The sequence below is a fragment of the Acomys russatus genome, chromosome 32, assembly GCF_903995435.1.
Source record: "Acomys russatus chromosome 32, mAcoRus1.1, whole genome shotgun sequence".
NCBI classification, from domain to species: Eukaryota; Metazoa; Chordata; class Mammalia; order Rodentia; family Muridae; genus Acomys; species Acomys russatus.
Genome location: NC_067168.1, coordinates 17,573,689 through 17,593,577, shown reverse-complemented (window position 1 = coordinate 17,593,577; position 19,889 = coordinate 17,573,689). Strand labels below are relative to the sequence as shown.

The 19,889-nt window shown below is 47.2% G+C and overlaps 1 protein-coding gene across 1 annotated transcript in view; it reads right to left on the bottom strand.

Annotated features, from left to right (window-relative positions):
• Adamts7 (ADAM metallopeptidase with thrombospondin type 1 motif 7) overlaps positions 1 to 6,378 on the bottom strand; it is a 40,920-nt gene extending 34,542 nt beyond the window's left edge. The window contains exon 1 of the mRNA XM_051140264.1: positions 6,040 to 6,378. Within this exon, the coding sequence (XP_050996221.1) occupies positions 6,040 to 6,109 (70 nt within the window). The 5' untranslated portion in view covers positions 6,110 to 6,378. The remainder of the gene's footprint in view (positions 1 to 6,039) is intronic.
• Between the last annotated feature and the right edge of the window lie 13,511 nt (positions 6,379 to 19,889).

Here is a 19,889-nt window from a genome sequence, read left to right as displayed (position 1 = left end):
TGTTGGGGACTTTTGAGGACCGAGTGTATTGAGCTACCCTACACACAACAGTGCCTGGTCCACTGGACTGAGCAGACATTGGTAAGATGGTTACTAGCCTGGTGCATTATAAAATGTGTCCTCAGATGCCTGTGGGATACACAAATGTCTGCTGGCTTCTGGGGATAGAGGGGAGGACCATTCTTCCTACCCCATCTCAGAGGAGCACCCTTGACTTCTTTCTTTGAAAGGGTCCTTGTGAAGCAAGAGCTCCTGAGCTGGCGAAAGTTGGAAGACTTCAGCTCAAGCCCTTAGGGTTTGAAAATCACTCTCTCCTTCACTCTGCCCTCTTAGATTGTCTGGAAACAGAAATGATTTTTCATGTTGTTTCTTTCTTTCTTTGTTTTCCATCCCCATTTGTAAATGCATAAGGTACGAAGAAACCGAAAAAGTCTACTACATGGAAAGACAGCTCTTTCAAATATACCCCCGAGAGCGGAGCACAGAACTGTGTGGCTATTCGCTGGTGTGTTAAGTTATCTAATGGAATCATCGATGAACATCAAGGCTTGCTTCAAAGTAACTGCATCGGTGAGACAAGAAAACGATTTGTAGGGCTGGAGAGCAAGCTCAGCAGTTAAGAGCCTAGACTGTTCTTGCGGAGGACCTGGGTTCAGTACCTGGCACACACATGTCAACCCACAACGACCTGTGACTCAGTTCCAGGGGGTTCAACACCCTCTTCTGGCCTCTTCAGTCTCCTACACACACATAGTACACATACATACATTCTTAGTATACACAAAATAAAATACATCTTTTCTTTTTAAGTTTAAAAAGGAAAAAAAAAAAACTAGTTGTAGACTTGAGCAAGACAGCTCAGTCAGGGAAGTGCTTGCCTTGTCAGCATAAATTGAATCCCCAGAACCCACATAAAAACCCATCCAGGCGATGCACGTATTAATCCCAGCATTGGGGAGGTGGAGACTGGAGCAGCCCTGGGACTCGACAGCCAGCCAGCCCCAGGCAAATGACAAACACTGTCTCAATGGAGATGAGCAGCATTCCTAAAGATGACACCCAAGGTGATCCACTGGCCAAGGAGATACACATGTGCTAGCATTGGAATTCATTGGTCATTGTACTGCCTGGTTTTGTGTCCATCTGACACAAGCTGGAGTCATCAGAGAGGAAGGAGCCTCAGTTGATGAGATGCCTCCATGACATCCAGCTGTACGGCCTTTTCTCAGTTAGTGATCAATGGGGAAAACCCCTGTCCATTGTGGGGGTTACCATCCCTGGCCTGGTGATCCTGGGTTCTATAAGAAAGCAGGCTGAGCAAGCCACAGGAAGCAAGCCAGTAAGCAGCACCCCTCAATGGCTTCTGCATCAGTTCCTGCCTCCAGGTTCCTGCCCTGTTTGAGTTCCTGTCCTGACTTCCTTCAATAATGAACAGCAATATGGAAGTGTAAGGCAAACAGAGCCTTTTCTCCTCAATTTGGTTTTTGGTTTTTTTGTTTTGTTTTGTTTTTGGTCATGGTGTTTCCTCAAGCAATAGAAACCCTAAGACAATAATGTTCCTGTTTAAATATTCATGCTAATATGTTAAATGTGGTAGTCATAATCATAATTAAAGAAAATTTCTAAATATCACTTGGGGTTATGAAAATTATAAGTGTAGTATTTTCTAATCCAGTTTCATAGCTGCCTGGGATTGTGGACTCATGGGCTGAAGACTCTGGGTTAGGGCACCAAGAATTAGGTGTGTCAGACTGCTTTCCAGATGAGAAAGTGACCGGGGGCCCAGAGAGGTAGAGTGTGGGCTAAAGCCGCACACCGAGAGTGAGAGCACTGAGACTTGGCTTCTCTCCAGTAACACCAGTCTGTTCCACCAGTAACAGGGACACCAGCAACACACTCTCCGTCCTTTCCCCATCACCACTATGAAGAGACTTGACTGGATAAATTTCCTAGAAGTTCTTAGCGTGTCTTCAAAAGAAGTCTCAGAGGAAGATGGCTCAGCCAGTAGCACAATACGCTTATCATACTAGCCCCAAGTGCAATCAGCAACTCTGTGAAAGTGATGGACGGCACACTCCTGCCATCCCAGCATTCAGAAAGGGAAGGAACGGGGATCAGGAATCTGAGGTCATCCTCAGCTACAGAAGGAGCTTCAGTCCAGACTGGGTTATTGAAGACTCTCAAAAAAAACAAAAACAAAAAAACAAAATTTTCTGCATGCCTGCCTACAGCGATGCTCAACGTCCCCTTCCCTTCTCTACAGTTAGACTCCAGGCACAGCTGAGGAAGCCTGCTAGTCTGATTCACTGAGGTTTTCGTCCAGTCCCCGGTGCTACTCCTGAGAGGTCTGGCTATTCATGGCAGTGGCCCTCTCAGGCCCACAGAAATATTCTGGTTCAAGTGCCCTGCAGCTATCTTCTGAGCTCTTGTGGCTGCCACCTGCCAAGTTCGGCAGCAAGTCTGTCAGCCTGCTGCCAGAACTCACGTAGGGTGCCGCTCGCATGCCAGTGGTGTGCCCCTGCTCAAGACACTGCCCTCTACCCATGGCTGCCCGGCCAGCAAGTGCCTTCTCTGAGAGTCATGGGACAAGTGGGCTGGGAAGAGTTGTTGTGCGGCTCTGAGCAAGTCTTTCCAATCAATGAACTTCAGGGGCTGGGAAGTGCAAAGAGTTCCCAGACTTCCTGGACAACACTTTCTTAAAAAACAAATTCCCAGGCCCCATCCCAGACTCCCTGAATCAGCATCTCCAAAAAGGAGGATGAGGAAGCTTCATTTTTTTTTTTTTTTTTTTTTTTTTAGCAAAAGCCTCAGGGACTGGACTGAGAGGAAGTGTGGAAATCTCCCGCTGGGAATGAACTTGACTGACTGACCATCAGTGGTACCTACAGAGCTTTGAGAAGCCACAGGCACCTAGGACCTAGCCCTCAGACTAGGCTTTGGGCTCTAGAGTCCCAAGACGCATATGCTATATAATCTAACCTTCCCTGGGGTTCTGGCTGGGTCCTTTCAGGGGTTAGCATGTTTGCTGCCCTGTGCAGTCTAATAAGTGTATTTGAAACTACTACTCCAGGATCATAGACTGCAGGCCTGTTTCTATTTACTGGCAGATATATTGAAAAGCAAAACAAGTTAATCAATGTCCAGTGTTTAACATTGTACATTATCTTTATGCAAACATTTCAACCCCCAGCCTTCCTTGAAGTCTTGTCATCAGACCTAAATTTCTACCTGTCAAAAAGTGGCTGGAGAGAAGCAGTGAGTCCTCCCTAGAGGATCTGTGCTGCCATCTCTGTCACCACTACTTACTATTGTTGCCAACGCTGAGGCTGAGTATAGATAAGTGCCTGTTAGCATTGTGCACACATTTTTTTCACTCAGTAAAAAAACTTCATCTCTAACTAAAGTGGGAAAAGCAATAAACAGGCCACCAGCAATCAATTGTTTCTGAATAAATCTGTATTTCCACCAGCCTTGTTTGCTCACTTCTATTATGAAATGCTGGGTTCAGGGCCCCTGATGTATGCCCTTGGCTACTAACTGTTTGGGAGCATTTGGTGTTCCAAAGTCCAGAAAAATGCAAAGACACTACCCTCCCCCCAAAAAAACCAGAGAGGTTGCCACAAAGCATCCACAGCCCCCGATCCTGGCACAGTACAGAAAGGGTCCAAGCAAGAGAAGGAGATGCCCCTTGCTTAGACTATGGACTGGGATGAAGAGATCTTCGTCAGAGACAGCCCGTTGAAAACTTCAGGTCCTCAGATTTGCCCAGCATGCACCTGATGAATTGAGTCATTTCCCTAGCCTTAAATCATGCCAAAAGATCAGCAGCGCAAACTAAAAGAGGAGTTAACTCTCAGTATTGCCTACCAGAGAACCCTGGTAGACACTTTGGTGGTTGAAACCATCACCCACCACCTAGTGGCAATAAAGGATAAATGCAGGTTTAAATACATTCGCCAGCCTAGACACACGAACACAAGAGCAGAACATCAGAGCCGCAGGTTCCCTTGGAAGAGCAGTTGGCACCAGCCAGCAGCGTGCCAGTGGCTCTGCCAGGTCAGGCCTGCCTTGAAAGGACTGAGCGTGTGCCACACGGTACACACTCCTGTGACAAAGACTCTGTATCTCACCCCTAGATGACAACTCCCACTTCAGAGCTTCTGCCAGAGAAATGCCAGCATAACAATCCAGCCCTTCAAATGACCTGCAGAAATGCACAGTCACAGGGCTCGCACAGCAATGCAGAGGAAAAGACAGCCTGCGTGAGGGTATGGGGAAGCCATAATGGAGCCCCCCAACCCAGGAGTCCCTGAGGGAAAAAAAAAAGTACATACTTTCCTAAGAACTGAATCCAGGACATGCTCTTTGAGGTACCATTCAGTAGCAAGAGGCCAGGCTTAGAAGAAACACACACACACACACACACACACACACACACAGAGAGAGAGAGAGAGAGAGAGAGAGAGAGAGAGAGAGAGAGAGAGAGAGAGAGAGAGAGGTCCACAGCCTCACAGAAATCCTGAGAGCAGAAACAATCTACATATCTAGATTGCAGAGACTTATGCTCCGAGGCTCCCATGGGCAGTGGAGGGTGGCTGGCCCGTGGCTACCCCAAGCAACAAGTCCAAATAGCAGGACTCATCAAATACACACAAAACCCTATGGCCTCTGTCTGGCAGAGTCATAAAGATGATGGCCACTCCATGGCAGCTACTGTCCAGTAATCGGCAACTGGTCTTCGGTATTTTGGTTCTCATAAAACTCCTAAAAGGCAGACCTCTGCCCGACCACACACACCTTCCAAGAGCCCAGTCACAGAGCCTACCTCTGTTCCCTCTTTCCACTGCCCTCTTTGACAGTTCTCGCTAGTCGTTGAACCTGTTTCTCACCCATAGAAGAAACTTTTATTTCTGTCAGCTGCCTTGCAGGTATTGATAGCAGATGGTGCGAAATGAGTAAGGCTGGGTCCTAGTAGGTGCTCACAAAATGTTTTCACACACATACACACGCACACACACACACACACACACACACACACACACACACACACACACACACATACACACACCATACCCCACCTTCCTGAATGTTACTGTTAGATCAGCCACAAAAACACTGCTCTCCTCAGCCATACCCTTCATCCGAGTGCACAGCTACAGTATCTTCTTTACCTGGAAGACAAGTGGCCTAATCCGACCCAGGGCAGATTTTCCTGGAGGTCATTCCGGGCCCCATCATATCGGTCCAACCCATCCGTCAGAGTTCATCCATCATTCCAGTTCCTTCACCTTCGCCATACCCTTGAATCCCTCACCTGCAGATACATTCCCTAACACTTGACCAGCGCCCAACCTGGCCAGAGCTTCTTAAACACAGGGCCAAGAGTCTACCACATCCCTGACTCTCGTATTCCCGGGCCGGCTTCTCGGACTCTCCAGAAGCGCGCTGCATCGCAGGTCGCCGCCAAACAAGAGCCTGGACGCTCGCCAAAGGCTCGTCGGAGGCCGGCCGGGCGGAGCTGGGAGAGTTAACCCAGGGCGGAGGAAGAAGCTCCGGCCCCCCATTCCCCTCCCTGCGCCTTGAACACTTGGGGGAGGGGGAGGCAGGAAATGCAAGGGCGATGGGGACCAGGACCCCCGCGCCGCCAAGCTGTGAGGCGCGGTGTCGAACCCCAGTAGAACTGCAATCTGGCGCGGTTCCTAACAGTGCCCTGGCCAGTTTGCTTTCCAGGAGAGTCATCCGAAGCAGAGGGTGAGAAGCTAAGTCCCTCGCGAACAGTCCAACCCCCTCAGAGGAGCGGTCTCCACCCCGAAAAATGCACGCAGCGCCGCACGCGCAGCGGGGGAAGCTGAAGCTGCCAGCTGAGTCGTCAACTGAAGGATGGCTCCTGAAGGGTGCAGCTTCGCTCAGCTGCCAGCCCGACCCCGACCGGTCCCTAACCCCAGCCGGAGCCGGTCTCGCGCCGGGTGCACGGAGAAGCTGCTGGGGCTGCGAAGAAAGTGACAAGGTCAGGCGGGTCTCGGAGGCTCAGCTACCCACCTGATGCAGGTCTTGGGACGTCGGGCGCCAGAGCGAACAAGATCAGGAGGAGACTCGGAGTGCGGTGCATGGCCAGAGCCGGGAGGCTGCCGGGACCCGTCGCGCACTCTTTCGTCTGTCGCGTTTGCCTCAGTCGTGCGGGAGTCCGACTCAGGACATGACTGGCCGCGTGCAGCTCCCTACTTCTATGTCCCGACTCTGGCCTGCGGGCAGCTGCACTAGCTCCTCAGGCAACAAAGACTGCAAGGCCCGCCCCTTCGGCCAGCTGCCGAGGCAAAGAAAGAGAGCGAGAAGCCGAGAAAGAAAGAAAGAAAAGGAAGGAGAGAGGGAGGGGGGAGCAGGGCGCCCACCCAGCCCCGCCCGGCGGGCTCCTGCCCCCGCCCCCATTGGCTTTGCCCCGCCCCCGCCAGGCCTCTGAGCCCTGCGGGCGGGCCACCTCTTGTAGGGCGGAGGTTGGGGGGCACCGCGCCTGCAGTCCCCACCCTACCAACTCAGGCTCCTGGCCCTCCCGCAGGGCTGCAAGCGTCCCCTGGCGGTGGAGCAGGCCCAGGCCACCTATACCCTCCGAGGTCCTCCCCCCCCCCAAAGAATCTGGAGTTACTGCAGTTTCTTGTCACTAATCTGTGCTTCTTGAACCGTCCTTGCGTTTGCTTCCCAGGGGAAGCGGGCCTGCCCTTCAAAGGAAACCTGGAAACCTCTCAAGGGACTGAGATCTCACAGCAAGGAGGCAGGGCCTGGGAGGGTTCCAGATTTGAGACCAAAGTCAACCCAGGAGAGAGGCCTGGATCCTAGACTGAGCAGCGGTTTATCACTCGGGGTTGTCTGTTTCCTTGTCTCCAGATGCCTTCCCATGTCTGTGCCTCTGGAATCAGCACAGTGTTCAGCCTACAGCCTGGAGACTCTAGTGGGCCAAGACAGTGCCCACAGACTTTCAGAACGGGCCCTGGCAGCCAGCCAACCTTGCCTCATATCTCAAAAAACCCAGACAGTCTCAAACTCCTGCCTTCTGTCATTGGTGGCCGTAACTCTGTCTCTGCCATCTATGTCCCATTTAGCCTATACTTCGAGGAGCCGATTCAGGAGAACATTAACACAGACACACACGCGCGCGCGCGCACACGCGCGCACGCACATGCACGCATGCACGCACGCACGCACGCACACACGCACGCACGCACGCACGCACGCACGCACACAGCCTTCACTAAGCCTGGTTCTTCCCTGAGAGTGATGGACTTGTATGGTACTACTTCTCCGCTTAGCCACTCTTTGTGTACCAGGCCAACGTACACAGGTACCCATTTGCAGTCTCCATGGTCTCTCTCATGCCTAGGAGCTCACTTCTATCTCTCTGCATCCATGTTCTCTTAGCCTCCAGGGGGACTTGAGTAATGCTCTCTTCACAGCCATCTTTGTTGACGCCACTTCAGTTCCTTCCGGTCTCTCGGGACCACCTGAGTCTGTGCCTTTCCTTAAGGCTGAAAGCTGCAGATGAGAATACTGCTGTTTACTCACCTACTCACCTTCTGCACGCACTGTTGCTTTTTTTTTTTTTTTTTTTTTTCCCCCTCTCCCAATTTCCTCTGGCCCCTTGTCTCTTCCTTCTCTCTACCCTCTGGCCTCTTCTGGCTCTACTTTGCATCTCTCCTCACCCCTGGCAGCTGCTGGTTTTGCTGTTCAGTGGTAGAGACAACTAAGGCTGCCCCAATCCTCCCAAACATCTCCCACCCAAAGCAAAGGTGTCTATAACTGGCACCCAATAGTTGTCTCTTTCTCTGAGCAAATAGAACAAGTACTTTGCACTGTTGGAAACCAATGCTTTCCCCGGGGCTCTGGACCCTCTCCCTCCTTCTTCCTCCAAAGGATTCAGTCCACCTATCCTCCTCTGTCCATGGTTTCCATGAACTACAGACCCTCAGTTTATTCCTATGTGCTATTCCTAATGAAGATGCTGATTTACCCCCTCCATGGATAAGTATCCCCTGTAGCTCCTACTAGCTTATCCAGCTTCCCCAGAGGACTATTTATATTCGCAATCTTTCTGCTCAGTCTCTCCTGTAGCCTCACAAGAGCCTCAGAGCCAGAGAGCTCTACCTTGACTGGCCATTGCATCCTGGACCTGCCCTCTTCTTAGCAAGCAGTTCACTCCATAAGTACTAGGTTTCGCTGCAGGAAGAAGGGACACGGCTATGAAAAATAGATGAGTCTCACTCTGAAGGAAGCCACCCAAACAAGCAGGTAAGTAAGGAAGTGTAGAAGCTGAACCAGCCACTGAGAAGCGTATCGAGGAAACCAAACTGAGTGAAAGCAGAGGTCTGTTTTCTATGAGGTGGTCATGGGAAGCTGTCATGATGACATTAGCCATTCGATCTGTGAACCAGAGTGGCCAGGCAGAGACAACTGCAGGAAAGGAAAAAAGATGGGCACAAACTTGTCAAACTTGTAGGACTAGCTTTTACGTCACTTCTTCCAGAAAGCCTTTGCAACCCCCTTGGAGAGCTGCAGAGCACGCTATCATGGCAGTCCCACCACTGTGAACGACTGGGGCTGCCTTGTATTGGTCTTTATAAACCTCGCACCTATCATAGCAAAGCCTTCCTTGGCCGACATATTTCTTTGGTCAGCCTCCAAGTCCAAACAACAGATGAGAGGCTTGAGGGAAATGCCACATTAAAACTTGTGTCTTCTTAAGATTTATTATTGATTTATTAACCTGGATTTTTTGCCTACATGTATGTCTGTGCACCACTAGGGTGTCTGGTACCCACAGAGGCCAGGAGAGTCATATCTCCTGGAACTGGAGTTACAGATAATTATCAGCGACCATGTAGGTGCTGGGAATTGAACCTGGGACCTCTGGAATGGCAGCCAGTGCTCTTAACTGCTAAGCCGTTTCTCCAGTCCCCAAAGTTCATAGTTTCAAAGCCCATGGCTGTCAGCGGCTCCCTCCTGTTTCTATCTGTGGCCCCCAGTCCTAGTGTGTAGTCTGATCACATCTTGCTAAGTACCTCCATTGTAAACCTCCTTTGGAACTACACTGACACAGTAGGATAAAAAAAAAAATGAGAAGGCTGAGTGATAATTCAACTGGAAAAGCAAACTGTGCCAACTCCCCATGTCGGAGGGCAAAGTGGATGTTTGGAACGAAGCAAGAGACTTGAAATCTCACATGCTTGATGCATTGTTCAGACATCGTGTGTCTATTTTGTATGTTTCCCCTTTACTTCTTTGTAAATTTATATTATTTTATTTATTATCATGGGCATAGGCTCAGCATTTGAACACTTAGTACCCAGTTGGTAGCATTGTTTTTGGAGGTTTAGGAAATGTGGCCTTGCTGGAGGAAATATACCACTGGGGACTAGTGTTCATAGGCTAAGGGTTCATAGGCTAAGAGTTCACAGTCTCAGCCCACTTTCAGTTTGTTCATACTCCCAATCTCTCAGTCTTCCCCTGCCCCTCTCTGCTTCATGATTGCAGTTAGGGACATGATCTCTTGGCTTCCTACTGAGTGTGGGCATACAGATTTTGCAGCAGCACATGGAAGGCAGAGGACAGTTTATGCAGAGTGGTTCTGTCCTTCCACTGTGGGTTCTGAGAATAGAACTCAGGCTTTTGGGCTTCTGCAACAAGTACTTTTCCCGGCTCAGCCTTCTCCCCAGTCCCTCCCTTCAAGTCTTGAAAGAGGTTGTTTCATTTATTCTCAAGTGGTTGGTGTGCTGGCTAACCCAATGCCTTTAAGAAGGTTTGGTATAGCTGAAGTGTTATCAACAACTGATCAAGTTTTAAAAGCAACTTATTTGTCCTGCTTCTGTATAGTCATTTGTATATTGCTAGGTAGTTGGAGGATAGAAAATTACAGTGGAGCACTATGTATTTGAAATTATGCAGCAGTTAAGCTGAGTGTGATGACACCTATCTGTATGGTGGTTTGAATGAGAAATGTCCCCCATAGGTTCAGGCATTTGAACAGTTACTCCCCATTTGGTGACATTGTTTGGGGATGTTTAGGAGGTATGGCCTTGCTGGAAGAGGTGTGCCCTTCTAGAGACAGGCATTGCAGATAAACATGTGATCTCTCAGCTTTCTGCTTCTGCTGCCATGTCTGCCACATGCTGCTATGCTTCCCTGCCATGAGGAACTCTTATCCCTCTGGAATCATAAGCCCAAGTAAACTCTTCCTTCTGTAAGTTGCATCCATCAAGATGTATCATCACAGCAACAGAAAGGTAGCAAAATCAGAAGCTTGTAGTGGAAGTTTTGGGTTCTTTTATGTGTCTTTTGTTTTGGTCCCAAGTATAGGATGTGGGAGTGTTTTTCCACCACTGAAGACAATCTCATGACCTTGGTTAGTGGAAAACAGACCCATGAGAGGGCACGTGATGTTTTTCTGGAAGCTGTCTTGTGAAAGGGCATGTGATGTTTTGCTGAAAACAGACATGTGAGAGGGCACAGGATGTTTAGAAGGAATGTAAGTAGAATCCCACAGTCAGTGAGATGGTGCTTTTGCATTGCTATGCCTTTCGGCGATTTACATCGCTTCGCTGGTCTTCACTGGTCTTCGCCTCACAGAGAGAAACATTCCAGAGCACCTCACTTCTGCTGACTCATGTCGATTTGATGGAGCCCTTCTGTTTCTGCTGGATCGTGCCGCTGTTACTGATTCATGTTGCTGTTTGGTGTTTGCTATTGGACTGGACTGCTGGTGTCCTGACAACACAGAATGCAATTGGCCCAAGGAACTACATCTAAAAAGGTCCACATCTCCCACCTCTATTAACCTTTGTTCTCTCCTGCCTCTTGTAGGTGGGATGGAAGGGAGGTAGAAGTGTTTAGGAACCCTAAATAAAGTAGGGTTTTTAAACACTTAAGCCTACAGAAGCTGCTACTGGAGAGTAAGCTGTTGCTATGAATAGCCTGACCATGTTGCTTTTTGGAGGAATGTAGAAGACTTTGAAACTTCAGACTGTAACATGGTTGGATGCTTTAAGCAGAGTTTACAGGGCTATTCTAGTAGAACCCTAGAAGACAGTAGTGCAGAGAGCAAGGTGCATGGTGGAGGCCCAAGCTCTACCGGTTTCAGAGAGTCAATACTAGACTCTGAGTTAGAAGATTTTCCTGGGGTATTTTGGCAAGGAATCTGACAGCCTTCTTCCAATGTCTTGAGAATTTGTCTGAGGTTAAGGTTAAAAGCAATGGACTAACTTCTTAGGTGGAAGAAATTTCAAGACTGTATAATGTTGAGTCTATGGTGTGGTTTGTATTGATAATACATATGCGGGTATGCTATGAGAAAGAGCAATAGGGCAGAAAGAAGTACAAATGTGTAGCTTGGAAAGAAAAAGAGCACTGCGAAGCTTAAGGTTACATCCAAGATACATGCCAAATGGGTTGCAGTTATTAAGATTAGCATCATTGTCAGGTGGTGGTGGTATGCAGAGGCAAGTGGATCGATGTGAGTTCAAGGCCAGCCTGGTCTACAAAGTGAGTTCAGGACACCCAAGTCTACACAGAGAAACCCTGTCTTGAAAAACAAAAAAACCAAAACAAAACAAAAAAAAAAGATTAGCATCATTAAGGAGAGGCCTGCTCTCCACTGGAACAGGCAGAAGGATATACTCAGGCCAAGATTCCACCCACATAAGCTTCTGAGTCCTAAAGAGAGGCTGGGGTGTTTTCTGCTTTTAGAACAGCACTGAATTTTAAAAGCCATTGTTAATGTGATTGATCTAAGAGAGCCAGAGTTCGTGCCATGCTTGCAACTGAACTTAGCGGTTTCATGCACACGGCGCTGCCTTTGGAAATATGAAGGACATAATAGGGAAAGAGTTGTGGATTCTTCCTCTGCAGTTTCAGGCATTGCCGAGGCCAGGCAGTGTGTGGCAGTAGCGCCTCTGAATAAGGCCTTTGAAAGGCCAGCAGGGGCAGAGGCATCTAAGCCCTTTTATGTGGACATTGAGCTACATGATTCAGAGTTTCCTATGCTTGGCTTTTGTCTTACTTTGGTCCAGTGTTTCCTCACCATGCCCTGATTCCTTCCTTTTGGAATGGTAATACATAGTTTTGTCACTGTATGTGGAAAGTATGTAATTTGCTTTTTTATTTTTACAGAGGGTTACAATTAAGAGATTGCCTTGAGTCTCAAAAAAAATAAAAATTAAAAACTTTGGACGTTCAAACAGGGTTTTAAAAAAAATGTCTAAGACTTTGTAGGTGCCCTAAATGCATTTGCATTATGTGACAATGAGCCTATAGGGCCAAGAAGTGGACTGTGCTGGTTTGAATGGGAAATATCCCCCATAGGCTTGAGCATTTGAACACTTGGTTTCCAGTTGGTGGCACTGTATAGGTAGATTTAAGAGGTGTCTCCTTGGAGAAAGCATGTCACCGGGGACAGGTGAGGAGATAGCCTCCGCCTATTTCCAGTGTGCTCTGCTTCCTGGTGCAATCTCTTAGCTTCCTGATCACACCACATGCCTACCATTTGATGCTAAGCCTTCTAATCTCTCGGGAACCAAGCCCAGAATATGTTCTTCCTTCTATCAATTGCTTTGGTCATGGTGTTTAATCACAGCAACAGAAAAGAAAACCATACAGGCCTGTAATGCCAACAATCGAGAGACAGGTGCAGAAGATTCAGCAATTAAAAGTCATCCTTGGATAGCTACACACCAAATTCTAGGCTAACTTGAGATACAAGAGATCCTGCTCAAACAAAAGAAAAGAAACAGAAAAGCCTGGAAAGATGGTTCAGAGAACAAAGTGTTTGCTGCATAAACAGGAGGACCTGAGTTCAGATCCCTGATACACACATACAAAGCATGTGTGCTGGCTCACAGGTGACCCCAGCATTGGAGGGGGAAAGGAGAGGTGCAGACAGGCAGATCCCAGATGTTTACCGGCCAGCCAATCCAGCCAAAATGCAAGCTTCTTGATCAGTGAGAGACCCTGTCTCACAAGTTAAGGTGGAGAGCAATAAAAGTTGACATCTAAAGTCAGCCTCTGGCCTCCACACATACACACAAAAGTAAGAGTATATATACACTCACACAACACACACACACACACACACACACACACACACACACACACACACACACACAAAACCACCCTCACCATCCTCAAAAAGAAAAAAACAAACAAAAAAGTAACAAAAGAAAATAATAAAAAGTGAAGCACACACATTGGGGCTGGAGAGGTGGCTCAGTGGTTAAGAGCACTGCCTGTTCTTCCGAAGGACCTGGGTTCAATTCCCAGCACCCACATGGCAACTCACAAATGTCTGTAACTCCAAGATCTGACATCCTCACACCAATGTACATAGATTAAAAGTTAAATAAAATATTAAAAAAAAAAAAAAAAAAAAAGTGAAGCACACAAAAGAAAAATACAGCCTTTTTGAACTTTAATTTTTTTTTAACCTGTCTAATAAGACAGCAGTCCCCACTACCAGGTCCCCCAGATCATCTAAAACAGTGGTTCTCCACTAGAGGTGCTTTTGCCTCTATGGAATTTTGCAATTTTCAGAAGACATTTTTTCCTTGCCAAAACCAGGGAGTAGTATTACTGGCATCTAGTGGTAGAGGCCAACAGTGCTGTCGAATGACAGCCAACAGCAACAAAAATTATCCAGGTCCCAAATGTCCAAAGAATCAAGGTTGGGAAATCCCAGGCTCCAGGGTTAAAGAGAAAGTTTGAAGGCAATTGGCAGTTCTGCATTTTATGCACAGAAGAAATGTCAAACTTTACACATGTTAAAAAGTAACTCTTGAGGCTGCAAGTATGATGGCTCGGCAATTAAGAGCAGTTCCTCCTCTTCCAAGGAACTTAAGTTTGCTTCCCACTACAGGCTCACAATTACCTACAGCTCCAGGCCCTGGGTGAGCCAATGTCTCTGGTCTTAGCAGGCATGAGACCAGAAGTATAACCACATAATTAAAAATAAATAAGTGGCCAGTCACGGTGGCTCACACCTGTAATCCCAGTACTCTGGGAGGCAGAAGCAGGTGGATCTCTGTGAGTTCGAGGCCAGCCTGGTCTACAAAGTCCAGGACAGCCAAGGCTACACAGAGAAACCCTGTCTTGAAAACGCAAGTAAATAAATAAGGAAATCTTAAATTTTAAAAAGTCACCTTCCCTCCCTAACCTGACCCTTCATCAGGGTTTTTCCCTGGAGGCATCACTAACTTGCTTTCTCAATACTCCTTCCAGAGGAAAAAATTCTATCAAGTACAAAGATACAGTTTATACATACTGTCTATGTGCTGTTGTTGTGACAGGTTCTCACTTTGTAGCTACGGCTGGCCTGAAACTTGCCAGATGTAGATTCCTTCAGAGTGCTGGGATTAAAGAGGTGTGCCCCACACTCATTGATAACTTTTATTTTTAATAATACAGCTTTTAGGTCTCGGGGAGTGTGTGTGTGTGTGTGTGTGTGTGTGTGTGTGTGTGTGTGTGTGTGTGTGTGTGTGTGTCTATATATGTGTAGCTTGCATGTGGCTTAGAGACTCTGATTTCCTTACTTAAGAACTGCTGCAACCTTGAAGCAGCTACGTCACTTTTCTCATGTTTACCAGACTGAGCTCCAAGACAACAGTCATTGGTTTGTTCACTGATGATGTGTCCTAAGTACCTAGAACAATGGGCCGCTTATAGTATGTGCTTAAGAGATGCTTTCATTATGCAGATAAACATTGCATGATTGACATCCCATTATGGGTGTATACTCTTAGTCCTACCTCCTAGTGGTGAGTACTTGGGTTGTTTCCCATCTCTTACTGCGACTGTACACTTCACATGTAGGGTGAAATGCTTGATCTAGAGGGAAGAACTGCATTTTCGTTTTGTATTTTGAGACAGTATCTTCTGTAACCCAGACTAGCTTGATGATCTCCAAGTCCTGAACTTCCTGGCTTCACTCCCTGAATGCTACGATTACAGGCATATGCCATCAGGGTCAGATAGATCATAAGAATTCTTCTTTCTTTTTATCAAATTTATTTTTATTTTATGTACATGGTTGTTTTACCCATACATGTGCCTCTGAACCTTCTTTGCAGTGCCCATGGAGGCCAGAACAGGACATTCTGTTCCCCCAGAGCTGGAGTTACACATAGTTTTGAGCCACCATGTAGATGCTGGGAATTGAAGAGCGGCCAATATTCTTCTCTCTCTCTTCTCTCTCTCTCTCTCTCTCTCTCTCTCTCTCTCTCTCTCTCTCTCTCTCTCTCTCTCTCTCTCTCTCTCTGTGTGTGTGTGTGTGTGTGTGTGTGTGTGTGTTTCAAGGCTGTGTTTCTCTCCATGTATCTCTGGCTCTCCTAGAACTCACTCTGTAGACCAGGCTGGCCTCTAACTCACAGAGAACTGCATGCCTCTGCCTCCTAAGTACTGGGATTAAAGGTGTGTACCACCATCACCAGTATTCTTAACTGCTGAGCCATTTCTCCAGCCCTGATTGGGTGCAGTTCTAACTTTGATAGGCGGGTATTGATAAATTAAAGATCCTATTTGTGTTGAATCTCTTCCGGTCCAGCAAATTGAAAAAAAAAAAAATGGAAATGCTGGTTCAGTTCCAATTGCTGAACAAAGATGTCCCGTAAAAGCCCCTCACAGGACAGGAACATGGCTGAGTAAGAGCTGGCCTTCAAATTGCCTAGGATGACTAGTTTGAGACAGGATGTGAGCTGCCACTGTGGGCCTAATTAGCCATTGTTCTGGAAGCCCTAGAGACATAGGCTCAGTCTATTCACACTCCTTAGAGGGCTGCAGCCTTCCAATGCCAAGGCAGCAAGGAGCCCCGTATTGTGCAGGACAATGCCACAGAAAGGGCCTTATCTTCCTGTCCATATTGAGATGTTGAAGTGATCAGTCAACCCAGAGGACACAGGCACAGACAGGCTTCTGCCTTTTCAATTGCCTAGGCATCAAGAGTGATGGTAGTTGCTGGACAGTGGTAGCACACACCTTTAATCCCAGCACTTTGGAGGCAGGTCAAACTGGTCTACAGAGTGAGTTCCAGGACAGCCAGGGCTACACAGAGAAACTGTGTTTCAAAGACAAGAAGAAAAGAAAAAGAAGAAGAAGAAGAAGAAGAAGGAGGAGGAGGATGGGACTATGGATGTGTAAGTGCTATAGCTCACAGGCCTGCATATGCTTTGCATGCAACATTCTGGGCAAATATTCTTCTCGATGTAAAGCAGGTATTATTACCTTTGACTTAGAGGCACAGAGAGACTGGGTAATTTGTCCCATGTCCCATCTCTGATGGTCTCGAAGAGTGGACTGGTGTAATCTCAGCACCCAGATCCTAACCACTCCACACGGCAACCCTTCCAGTTTCCACCACTGACTTGTCACTAAGGGTTCTGTTTCTTGAAGGGGGTCCCCTTTTAAAGTCTTTCACTTTGTCACACAGCAAGGTGTGTGGGAGGTGGATCACTTCCCCTTTTCTAGGGACCAATTGATGTCTTGGTGTTTCCTGTAAGTGCCAAATGCCAAAAGCCCTGCTGGCTTTTAAAGGGATCTTTAGTAATGAGCACCATGTTACTACCTGCAGTCAAATACTGTGCTTGCCTCTGGCCCACAAACTCTCATAAGCTGGGATCTGTATCTGGTGCACTGCCACAGCCACCCAGAAGGATCTCTGAAAATTGTTGCCTGAGAGAAACACCAGAGCTCCCACTGGAAGTTGCAAGCCTTGCCTGCAAAGCCTTATACCAGTACAAACATAACCAACCATCATTGAGACATTGGCTGCCCCTAGCCCAATAGTATAGTGATTGCCTTGGTTCCTTTTTTTTTTTTTTTTTTTTTTCCTTCTTCTTCCTCTTTTCTTTTTACAGCTGTTTTTCTTCATTTTTATGCCATTGTTTCAGCTCCATGGGCTCATGTCTGGAAATAATTTGAAAGCATTTTATGCTTTTCTATGGTACTAGAGGGAGAGGGAGATGGAGATGGAAAGGGAGAGAAGGGGAGAGAGAGAGAGAGAGAGAGAGAGAGAGAGAGAGAGAGAGAGAGAGAGAGAGAGAGAACTCTGCTTAGGAATAGCAATAGGCCCTTAGGTAAATTACTGAAACCTTCCTGGTCTTAAATCTTTTGTTTATAAGAACAGGGCAAAGAGACACATTAAACAATGTCCCCTGATAATAGAAAATAAATGAGACGGATAGTGTGAAAATGCACTGTGACACTAGTCCCAGGCCAAGTTCTTAAGCAGCCCTGGCAACCCTGTTCACACAAGTTCACCAAACTCCTGGTAAAGCATCTTTTCTGAGATCCACAGCATGCTGGCTTGTCACTACTAGTAGGACAGATAGACTGTCACTATAGAAAGTGTGGCCATTTGGTCCTGGTCTCAGGACACCACCTGAGAGCTTGTTAAAATACAAGATGGGGGTTGGGCATGGTGGCACACGCCTTTAATCCCAGCACTCGGGAGGCAGAGGCAGGCGGATCTCTATGAGTTCAAGGCCAGCCTGGTCTACAAAGTGAGTCCGAGACAGCCAAGGCTGAAACCCTGTCTCAAAAAACAAACAACAAACAAAAACAACAACAACAAAAGCAAGATGGTTCCCAGGACCACTCAAAACCTACGGAATAAGAATCTGTTTTTCCAGACCAAGAGGTGATTGGTGAACACATTAAACAGTGGTGTTCTGGACACTGGACATCCCTCTCCCACCAAAGGAGGTACAGACGTTCTAAGAGTCCCCTGGTTTGTTCCCACGCTGGTTTCTACTATGGTTCCTATTATCGTAATTATGAAACTCAATTAAGTAAGTAAGTCCAAGTCACAAAACGAGTTATTGTTTCCATTAAGACCAAGTCGAGAGGGGAAAAAGATGGCTTAGCAGTTAAGAGCACTGGATGCTCTTCCAAAAAAACCCGGGTTAGGTTAACCGGCACCCACGTGGCAGTTCACAAGTGTTCTGTACATCCAGTTTCTGGAGATTGGATGCTCTCTTCTGGCCTATGTGGGCACTGAGTGCGTGTGGTATGTATATGTGCAGGCAAGCACACATCAAATAAAATAAAAATATTTAAAATAAATTCTTCACTGCTGGAACGACATGATCAACGTGATTTGCTAAAGACAATTGTTTGTAATTAGAATTCAATCTAGAGAGACGACTAGAGAGGCTCTGATATCTTGGAGTATGTGTGTGTGTGTGTGTGTGTGTGTGTGTGTGTGTGTGTGTGTGTACACATGAACACATGTGATTTTAGTGATCTTGTTTTTGGTTTTTTGTTTTGTTTTGTTTTTTATTTAAGACAGAGTTTCTCGATGTGGCCATGGCTGTTCTGGAACTTGCTATGTAGACAAGGTAGTCTCAAACTCACAAAGCTCTGCCTGCCTTTGCCTCTCAAGTTCTGGGACTAAAGGAGCATGCCACCGTACTCAGCTTGATCCCCGGGGCTTTGCCTGCTGGGGCACTTGGTAGGTAGGCTGTCCTGTATGCAGGCTGGGCCAGCATACCCACACTATTTAGCTCTGTCAGCCCAGGATCCCCTCTGTGTATCCACAGCATTGTAAAATTATTCCAGGTCTAATTTGCGTGTTCTTCCACCCTTCACTATCGCCCGTGTGCTTGTGAAAAGACTGATTCTTCATCGGGATTTACCGCTTCCATGAGGGAGGATGCTACTGTCTCTACTTTATAGGCACAGAAAACAAACAAACAAAAGGCCAAGGGGTTTGTCCGCTGTTAATAACAAGAAACAGCAGGTCCAGACCTTAAAGGTCTAACATCTTGCAGGTGCTAGACTCACAGCCATTGCCCTATTCTTTGGCTGTAGAGTTTAGAGAAAACGCAGATGGTGCAGAAACGTTTGAGAAATGTATATTTTTGCCAGAAATTAAAGAATGCAAAGCCAAGCATCCAGGAACATTTCTCAAGTATCAAATTTGCAAAGGTCTCCTCCTCTTCCTCCTCCTCCTCCTCTTCCTCCTGCTGCTGCAATTTAACTTGCATTACATAAAACAATACATACTCATGGCTAAAAGAGGCAGAGTACAGCTTAGAGACGGTAGCACACGTTTGTAATCCTCGCATTTAGAATGTGGAAGCAGCAGGGTCAGATTTCCAGGGCTAGCCTCCACTACATGAACCTCAATCTCTCTCTCTCTCTCTCTCTCTCTCTCTCTCTCTCTCTCTCTCTCTCTCTCTCTCTCCCTCCCTCCCTCCCTCCCCGAATCAGTCAGTAACGTGATTGCCACACAAACATGAGGACCTAAACTGGATGCCAGCATCCATATGATAACAAATACTTTGTAACCCTATCACTGAGGGACCAGTGGCAGCAGGATCCTTAGGGCTTTCTGGCCAGCCAGGCTAGCCTAATTGATGAGCTCCAGGCTAGTGAGAAACCACTTCTCAAAGGAAGTGGATTGCATTCCTAAGGATGACTCTTAAGGACGTCCTCTGGCCTCTGGCCTTCACACTTACATGCAAATGCTTCTGTGTACACACACACACACACACACACACACACACACACATGCATACACACACGCACACACAATTTTTTTAAAGAATAGACCAGACCAGCCTGTAAAGTGTTTGCTATGCAAGTATGGGGCTCAGATTTCCAGCACCAACACAAAACCCAGTCATGGTAGTATATGCCTAGGATTCCAGCCCTGGGGTTGGGTAAGAGACAGGCAGATCTGTACAGGTAGCCAACCTCTGGTCTTCCTGCACACCCGCACACGTGGACATGTGGCCACGAATAAGCACACACATACAATTGTAAATTATTTAACTAAATTTTCATTTTATTCAATGTCTATGAGTGTTTGGCAGTGTTAGTGCCTGGTTCCTGCAAGGGTCAGAAGAGGGCATGTGATCCCT